This window comes from Physeter macrocephalus, chromosome 18 (genome assembly GCF_002837175.3).
Source record: "Physeter macrocephalus isolate SW-GA chromosome 18, ASM283717v5, whole genome shotgun sequence".
In the NCBI taxonomy this organism is placed as follows: domain Eukaryota; kingdom Metazoa; phylum Chordata; class Mammalia; order Artiodactyla; family Physeteridae; genus Physeter; species Physeter macrocephalus.
The window spans coordinates 9063173-9072418 of record NC_041231.1 but is presented as its reverse complement, the minus strand read 5'-3'; the positions used below and the strand labels follow the sequence as shown (position 1 = coordinate 9072418).

Sequence of the window (9246 nt, the reverse complement as noted above, 5' to 3'; positions counted from 1 at the left end):
GGGTTCGTGCCCCGGTCCGGGAGGATCCCACATGCCGCGGAGCGGCTGGGCCCGTGAGCCATGGCCGCTGAGCCTGCGCGTCCGGAGCCCGCGCTCCACAACAGGAGAGGCCGCAGCGGTGAGAGGCCCGTGTACAGCAAAAAAAAAAAAAAAAAAGAAAAAAAAAACCAGAGTTCTGGAAGCAGTTTCCAAAGAGGAATCCTGAAATGTTTTGCTCCCTGGCTATTTAAAGTCTGATTATTTGAGTGTAAAAATTCTAATGTGCTTGTTAACAATCCTTGTGGTTACTCATCTCAGTCGTCCCCTTCCTCGTCCTGAAGGTATTAGAGAAAGAAAACGGACTTTCATCGTGTCCTTTCTGAATTCTGCACCTAGAGTGGGCAGAGGAGGTGATTCGCTGTGGTAACTCCAACACCCCAACTCCCCCCCTCAGGCCAGGGAAGCAGGTTGATTGAGGAATTGTCAGTCCTGTTTGTGCGTGCAGACAAGCTGACTCAGGAGGAGTGCATGGTGCCCGGCTCAGATTCTGAGACCTTTTTTCTTTTTTCTTTTTCTTTTTCTTTTTTTTTTTTAACTCTTGTTGATTGTCAGAAGGTTACCATGTGCTTTTTATTTAAAAACAATGAGGTGAAGGCAGTCATTACTTCATAAACTGTAAGGGTCTCTTCCTACAAATCCCCAATTTCTGGATTCACATTGAAAGGTGAATTTGTTCCCTAATTAATTTATAGGAAGAGTTCTCATTGCTCTGTGAATAAAAGATGCTGCCGCTTTATGCTGTAACATGGACCCCAAACTACCGTGAAAAGAATTTTAGTTGTGGTGCCTACAATTTTGCAAACCCAGGACAATTTTTATTAATTTTATTAATTTCGTAAATTCTTACACTGCAGTAAGCTGAAATACGCGTAAAGCCATAACTGGAAGCCATAACTCTTTTTTATTAACCACAGTTTAAGACATGTAGAGGCCCGGTAGCCGTTCCAGGCAGCAACCCCCAGACATCCCTTCCTGTCTGCTCTCAGGTGCGATGCCTGCTCAGCACGAGCCGCTTCCCGGACGTGGGCTTGTCTGGGGACCAGGGGGGTCGATGACGTAGAAGCCGTGCTCTTCTATCATGCGGTAGAGCATGATGTACTTGGAAGCCTTCCTCGTCCTCGGGATCACGAACTTCTCCGTGAACTCGTCCCGGTCCAGCCACCCCTCGCCCTCTGTGGCCAGGACGCAGTTAATGAACTTGAGGGCGTAGCTGTAGCAGTTGTGGTGGTCTTCTCCGTACCTTACGGGGCAAGGACATCGAGAAGACAAGGCTTAGCCCTGAGCTGCCCAAGGCCTTTCATAATTTTAATCTCGCTGCAAGCTGGGCCCCCATGTGTGCTGGCCCCCTTGATGACAGAGTGTCCAGAGGTGCAGTTCTGAGGGACACTTGGCATCTGGGGCTATTTCTGCTTGCAGCTTAAGTACAGATAGGACTCACCGAGGTGTCCAGAGTGGTGACTCAAGTTGCATATAGGCCCCAATTTGAGGAACTTAATTTCACTGAAATTCTAGATTCTCGAAGTGGAATTCCATGTCTGCGTTTTATGATATCCTACAGTGTCTAAACTTATTTCAAGGGAAGCATCAGAACAATTTAAGTCCACAAGTATGCTGTATATCTTCTACAGTGATAAGGGGCCAAGGAATCGATAAATTAATTTCAAAATTGCTAAAACTTAAAAAGGGGGGAGCTTTAGATAGGTTTCCATTTTGAACCTCATTTAAAATTGTTTTGTTTTAAGGGAATATAATACTGTGGGTTTTGCTGTACGCATTATTAAATGTCGAGTGTGTAAAAGAGTCGAATAAGTAAAATAACTAGAGTCCTAAGTTCTGGTCCTTTCAGCTCTTAGAGTGCTGTAGTTCTATTGGGGAAATGTGTGCTAGCTCACCTCTGCAGAAACCCCAAGTAATTCAGCCCCTGCTTAATTCTGTTACAGACACCACTATCTCAGTACAGGCTCAACATGAAAGTCAGCGCAGCTTAGCCTCCTCTGTGAGCTGTGATGGCACCTGGTGGTGAGTGAGGGCCCTGTCCTACCTGTGAGGCAGCCAGGCCCCCGTGGTGGAGAAGTCTTCCAGGTACTTGTCCCACTGGTCCATCAGTCCGAACATGCCGGGCTGCAGGAGCGGGATAGTCACACTCTGCTCCCAGCCTGCTCTGTCTCGCTGGACACCGTGCCCCGTGTAATTATACACGACTCCTGCCGCCGAAACCAAAATCACACGGAGGCGTCAGGGGAAACGCACCCCGGTGAACCCGACAGCAGCCCCCTGGTAACTGCACACAGCAGGAGCCCAGACAGCACTTCCCGATTGCCGTCCGAGAGCTCTGGAACCCCCTGCTCCAGGGAGCCTCTGCCTCCTTGCTCTCAGCACCCGAGGTTGTCCCAGAGAAACGAGACAGTAATAGGTGCTGGGGTCATCATCTCCAAATATTTTTGTTGAAGTTCTCTGTCTACAGAGGCGTCCGTCTCATTTCCTTCCATCAGCAGTACGTTTCTCCTGACAAAGACTGGTGCACATTTCACTGCTCGTGACAGTCACTGAGTTCAAAACCCAGTCCTGGGTTTCTGTTCACAGTGTCAGTTCTCCTGCCTCAAGGGGGCAGCAAGGGCTGTAATCAGACTTCACCTGTGGGGCCTGATGGCAGCCGCAAGTGGCTGGCCTCGCTCACCATTCCCACGCCTGCACCCTCCTGCTGGCTGCACTCCCCAGGCCTTTTCCTGCAGACTGTGCCCTCCAAGCTAAATCTGGCCAAAGGAACCATTTTATTTAAATGTGCCGCTTTTCTGATTTTTTAAAGCAAACTTTCGCAGGCCCTACCACACATTCAGGTGCTGTGTCCCCCCAGTTTATCCCTGGTGTTCCTGCCTGGCCCCTGGAGGCCCCGGAGTATGAGGACCCAGTGGCAGTGGGCTGAGTATAGCATTGGGAGCAGAGGGTCTGCTTCTAACACAAGATGGGGGCTTGGACCACTCATCCTCTCTGGATGTCTGTTTCTTCCTCTCTTAAAAACTAACAAAAAACATACAAGTTTGCAATGTTTTTAACGTTTTCTCAGCTCTTGGCTGAGAAAACATTAAAGAGCTTTCAGATACTTAGTATTGTTAGTAATGTTGCCACAATACTTTTTCTCTAGAAATACCGCTCTCTTCTAACCAGGTATTGGGGGAACTTTTTAAGCTATGAAAGTGCACTTACCATTTGTGTTGGTTATCCCCACGTGAAGATCAGACCTTCCGTCATACTCCCTAGAAGAAACAAGAGCGTTTTTGTCCACTCATTTGCACACAGTAGGCGTGTAGAATTGGTATTTAAAGTGGGAGGAGAAGAGTGGGCCTCCCCTCTTGGCTGGTGCCAGAACTCGGCCTCGGTGCCAGAGGCCAGGTTACTGGAAAGGCCAAGAGTACATGTGAGGTAGAAAACAGTGCCCTGCACCCCCTCTGGATTTTCTTGGCCCCCGCAGTCCTACAGGTGAGTGTGCTGGAAGGCCAGCCCTGCTGGAGCGTAACGTCAGCGTGACGCCTGGCTCTGCAGCAGAGGGGCCCACCCGGCTGTCAGCTGTTCAGGAAGCTCCTGATTCTTTGCTCCTTAAGTGTGAGAGGGCAGCCCGTTCCTCAGGCCAACATGGGTGAGAGGGTCCTGAAAGCACCTCAGTGGACTTCTACCTTTGAAACGAACGTGGTCTTGAAGCCTGTGGCCGCACTCACTTCTCCTGGACAGCCCTTCTTTCCTGAAATTATTCTTCCCCCAGGACTGTGCATTAGATGTGTAACTCCAGGTAATTTAACCTCTCTATATGATCCCAGGCCATCACTTATTTGCCCCGAGACTTTCTCACCTGTAAGATGGAAATAGCATAAGCCTCCTAGCGAGCTGGTTGTAAGAATAAAATGCCTGTTGAGTGCTACCATGTACAGGTGTCAAATAAGTCAGGTAATTTTTAAATGACGAAGCTCCTTTGTCAGACCACAGTTCTGAATGTTTGGTTCCTCCTTAAAGCAAGCAGTCCCGGGGTTTACAATGGCCAAGGACACAAATGGCTGCCCCACCTCTTCAGAGCAATCCCCCCAGGCCGTCTTGTTGCAGCCACCGTGTGTTTTCTGAGACCCTGTGGGCTCAGAGGTTGAGAATGAAGCTGGGAAAAACAGTAAGTCTTGGGTGGCCGATCACGGCGCTGGACCCGGATGTGTGCCATCCCAAGATCACTCCCTGCAGGTACAGCCTCTCTGTTTCCTGCCTAAATCCCAGGTGTTCCCTCTCACTCCTGCTCTCCTGCCTCTCCTTCAGTTATTTCTCACTCATGTACCATGTCAACTACGGGCCTGTCATTTGGAGTGAAGGGCTAGTGACACAACGGGAAAGGAGGTCCCTGGCTCACAGGGTTTGCCTGCTTCCAGAGAAGACTTTTTTAGTTTTAGTTTAACAAGTTGTTAACAGATTGAGAAGTGTTACAGAAGCATGTGATGGGGCAGGGCCAGGGCCACCCCATCCCGTATGATAGTTTTGTACAGATTAAGAAAAGGTGCCCCTTCTTCCTGCAGATGCAGCGCTGCCCAGGGTGAGTGGAATGCAGGCTGAATTTCAGTACCCGCCACTGCCTTGGCCAGGTGCCTTTGTGCAGCCCACAAGCTGCACAACCCGATGTGGCAGCCCTGAGGGACCCTCATCTAGTTAGATCAGAGCCTCCGTGATTCCTTTGAGTCACTGCTGCTTCTCTAATGAAGTAGATGAAATCGTCTCAAGATGAGTTGTGGGAGTTGGTCCTGAGGGTTTAGAAACAGGATGAGAGGGGAAAAAATAGTCTGGAACTCGGCCTTCGAGGGACTGGTGGGCAGGAGCCTGCTTGGGTTCTGCAGATCCTGGCCGGAGTTCCTGAGGGGGATAGGAAGATGCCTAAGCGCACGGTGTATTTCAGCACCACCACCTCCTTTCTGCTGCTGCCGAGGGAGGCCAGGCCTGTTAGTGTCACCACCGCCGCATCACAGAAGAGATGAATGCTTTTCAGGTGCTAGCCTGAAAGCCTATCGCGTGTTGTGTCATTTCTGGAGAGCAGGGCTGCAGCTTGTTCACTATGACATCCCTAGCATTTCCCACACAGAGCTGCTCAGTGAGGACCTGTTGAATGAACCAGCGTAACAGGAAATGAATTCTGAATTTTAACCTCTGTTCAAAAGCTTTCGGAATCCAACCAGTTACTAACTCCAAGTGTGCGTGAATGAGGGGCCTTATAAAACACTTTGGGCTTCAGGATTCTGGTTAAGGTAGAAATGAAGGTTCCGCCAGTCACGTTCTGAGCTGAGTATGAAAATATTGGGACAGGAAGGAGCATGTTGGTTCAACGTCGTGCCTGGCACCCGGGCCAGCTTTATAGGCCTTTTCACCGACCCTCACAACTCTGCAAGGTCAGCGGGTCCTCATTTTACAGGTGAGGAACCAGAGACTCGGAGAGGGTCCTGGAGCTGGTGTGAATCAGGGTAGGAATGGGGGGCTTCTTGGCCCCCATACAAGCCTGCACGGTCCCCTCTGCATCCTGCTGCCTCCCCGGGGAAGGGTCAGAGTGCAGTCTGTGCTGCCCCTAGTGTTTGACCAATGCCTCCTACACACGTTGGTTCGTTTCATCCCCATAGGGACTGGAAGGAAATTGATTAAGGAAGTTAGCGAGCAGGGAAGTAGTCAACTCCAATTTTCTTATCCCAAACCAGCACTAGAGGGCATGAGGGACTCAGGAGGGTATGTTTCAAGGAGGCAGGAAGGTCTGGGCATCAGACCACAGTCGTGTGCACGACACTCTTCCCGAAGCTCGCCCCATTACCCATCACCGTTCTCTTGAAACCTGGCTTGTGCAGGGCCAGTTCCAGTTCCACCTGTAAACTCAGGACTCTAAGAAGGCACCGTCCTTTCTTTTGATTTCTGAAATACTTCTTAAAGTCAGGTGACATCTACCATTGAAACAGACCAGCTCTAGTCTCAATTTCACGCATCTCCATGCAAAACAGTCTGTATGTGGCCATTCTTCAGGCTCTGTGCAGGGTACCTGCTTGTCACAAATGTTACAAACTAACTCGAAATAAAGGTATTATTTTGATGAGATTAGCTGCAGGGTCATTTTCCCAGTTAGCCTCTTAGCACAAAATCTATGGGTAAAAAAAATCTCCAGGCTATCGATTCCTCTCTCTTAAAATTGTATAAGCAGGTTTGACCTTCGTATATTCTTGCTCTTATCATTCCAGGAAAGTATACACCGTTCTATTCTCACGAACAAAAAGGCCTACATTTTAGGATTTAACACCAGAACACTGAAAAGATTGCCCACCAAAGCTCACACTGTATATAGCACGTTCGAAAAAGAAAGTTTAGGGCTTCCCTGGTGGCGCAGTGGTTGAGAGTCCACCTGCCGATTCAGGGGACGCAGGTTCGTGCCCCGGTCCGGGAGGATCCCACATGTCGCGGAGCGGCTGGGCCCGTGAGCCATGGCCGCTGAGCCTGCGCGTCCGGAGCCTGTGCTCCGCAACGGGAGAGGACACCGCAGTGAGAGGCCCACATACCGCAAAAAAAAAGAAAAGAAAAGAAAAAGTTTAAGTGACTAAAACAGAGAAGGAAAGCTTTGCACAATCCAGTGCAACACATAAAACACGGTACCTAAGAAACGTCCCTTGAGTTGGTCTGAGGAGGAATGAACACTCTTCTTGATGCCCATTGGTAAACGGATTAGGGATGCTGACAGGTGCTTCCTCCAGCTTCCTGGAGCCCACGTCCTGCCGGCAGAGGGGGCAGCATGGCGGCACGCTGAAGCTGTAGATGTACTTCTGACAGTGGTTGAATTTGATGATAGGCTTCCCAGCCTCTGAGCGCTGCATGGCTTTCCCCTCCTGAGCAAGGAGGGGTGCGTTCCCTGGGACTTCCTTTTCCTCATTACGTGGCCAGCAAATGCCCTCCATCCGAGTAACCTGATAACAGTGATGTCATTCTGACTGGTGGCTTCAGAAGCCAAAACAGCTAGGGTTAACCTGTAACCAGGCCTCCCCATAAACAGGTGTCTTAAAGAGCCAGCTTCATTTGTGCTCACAACGTTTCTTTCTAGCCTTTGTACATTTTGCAACAGTCGATAGCCAGCTCCTCCTCCTTCTCCAAAGCCCTACGTTTCTGTGAAACCTTCCTCAGCTTCCCCCAGCGTTCCCCTGCGCTGGCAGCATTTGTATTTGTTTCCACCAGCGCTGTTATTTAATTTGTCTGTGAGCTTCTTGGAGTTAGTGACCCACATTTACTTTTGGTTTTCTAGAATAGGTTATATCGTTTGGGTTTGGGATAAATAAATGGAATCCTTACTTTGAGGCTATTTTTCTTTTGATATTTTATATTGTAGACGGACTCTTGCTCATAAAAAATTAACAGCACAGGGATAGGGATAGTGGTTACCCAAGGTGGTGGGTGCTGACTGGAAGAGGGCATGAGGGGGGCCTGGGGTGTGGGGTTGTGCTGATTCATTATCTACGTGTTGATTATATGAGAATATTCATTTTGTGAAAATACATCAAGCTGTACGTTTTACTATATGCACTTTATGGTTCTTCAGTTTTAAAATAATTTTAAGCAGGATATGTGGAAAGAAAGGTAATGCCCCCCATTTCTCATAGCATTTTTCCACCCACCATATTGTACTCCCGGGAGAAAACTGCAGGGTAAGATAAGTGAATATTTCCACATTCTTTCTTCAAACCCCAACGTTGTTTTACTGTATAGTGTTTTGAAACTTGTGGTTCTCTCTCATCTTGGAAACTTTTTCACACTATTAGTTGTGTAGGTCCAGCTCAGCCTTTCAGTGCCTGCAGAGGGATCCAAAGTTTGGTGGCAACACACTTTACTTAGCCAACCACCTCCTGATGCCTGTGGTTCCAGAGAAAAGCGATCGTAGAGGGACCACAGAGAAGGTGTCATGGCAGGTAAAGGCGCTTCAGAAAAGTGTTTCCTAATGTGCATTTAAATAAGCTACAGTACGCTGAAGTGCAGAAAAGCACATATTCAGTGTAATAATATGGACTGATGATCAGACTCACAGCAATAAAAAAGACCTTAGAAATCATTTCAACCAACTTTCTCTTGTTACAGCGAAGGCAGACAGGTTATAGCTAGACACGCAGCTCAAGTGACAAGGATCTGAGATTGTTCATTATTAATAAAACCACCGCTACTGTTCGATTGTTTGTGTGACCCAAGTTACTTTCAACTGAGAATACATTCATCTTCATGACACCAAGAGCTATTTTTAGTCCTATGAAAAGAAACAGAGGAACCATGCCTTAATAAATATTTTTAATACGCGCGCATTCTTTTTTTAAAATCGTTTCTTGATCTTTTCAGTGAACAGAGCAGGGTAAAAAAGGTACACACACACATGCATACATGCATACACATAAAGATTAAATGCTGTTTCCAATTCAAGTTCAGGACTAGTGTTTTTACTTACTTATACACAGCTGTATGTTGTTTTTACTTTGCTGTAAAAATATTGTCTTCTGATGAATGAGCATGGTGTATACCTCCAATTACTTAAACCTTTTGAAATTTCTCTCAGAAACTTAGGAAGAATATTGGAAAACTTGTAGTTTTCAGTGTACAAGTTTTCAACAACTTTTATTAGATTTATTCCCACATACCTAGATGAGGTTTTTTGATACTGGTGTTTTTTTTTGTTTTTTGTTTTGTTTTGCATTACGCGGGCCGGATCGACATGGGTCGATCTCACGGAATGTTGGTCAAAAGAAGAAAGACAAGATAGTAGATGCTGAATTATTTCATTTATATGAAAGTCAAGAACAATTGAAACAATTGTTCAAACAATTGAACAATTGGGAGGTATTGACCGGCCGGTGGCATAAAGGAGCCCTCTGGAGTGTTGATAAAGTTCTTTATATTGATCTAGTTACTGGTTTCATGAGCGTATACATACGTAAAAATTCACATATGTATATTTGTATTTTATGCACTTCCCTGTAGTTTGCTATATCTCAAGTTTTTTTTTGTTTTTTTTTTGTTTTTGTGGTATGCGGGCCTCCCTCTGCTGTGGCCTCTCCCGTTGCGGAGCACAGGCTCCGGACGCGCAGGCCCAGCGGCCATGGCCCACGGGCCCAGCCGCTCCGCGGCATGTGGGATCCTCCCAGACCGGGGCGCGAACCCGGTTCCCCTGCATCGGCAGGCGGACGC

The 9246-nt window shown here is 47.7% G+C and overlaps 1 protein-coding gene across 2 annotated transcripts; it reads right to left on the bottom strand.

Annotated features, from left to right (window-relative positions):
* Window positions 1-613: 613 nt before the first annotated feature.
* On the bottom strand, window positions 614-7363 carry MKRN2OS (MKRN2 opposite strand). 2 transcript variants are annotated; one of them, XM_007126226.4, is made up of 4 exons: window positions 6685-7363; window positions 3244-3293; window positions 2081-2243; window positions 614-1279 (listed from the first exon to the last, which is right to left on the bottom strand). In XM_007126226.4, exons 1-4 carry the CDS (start codon window positions 6981-6983, stop codon window positions 1039-1041), a joined length of 753 nt encoding a protein of 250 aa, XP_007126288.2. In that variant the 5' UTR covers window positions 6984-7363; the 3' UTR covers window positions 614-1038. The 2 variants fall into 2 exon arrangements, with proteins under 2 accessions (XP_007126288.2, XP_054935968.1); XM_055079993.1 differs by lacking the exon at window positions 3244-3293 and having other exon boundaries at window positions 6685-6742.
* Between the last annotated feature and the right edge of the window lie 1883 nt (window positions 7364-9246).

What these genes read in the sequence shown, in the direction of transcription:
- MKRN2OS (XM_007126226.4), bottom strand. Translation starts at nt 6,983, where the DNA reads ATGGAGGGCATTTGCTGGCCACGTAATGAGGAAAAGGAAGTCCCAGGG. An exon ending in ACTCAAGGGACGTTTCTTAG is followed by an intron (nt 3,294 to 6,684) that starts GTACCGTGTTTT and finishes TGTTTCTTCTAG; the next exon opens with GGAGTATGACGGAAGGTCTG. An exon ending in GGGGCCTGGCTGCCTCACAG is followed by an intron (nt 1,280 to 2,080) that starts GTAGGACAGGGC and finishes TTGCCCCGTAAG; the next exon opens with GTACGGAGAAGACCACCACA.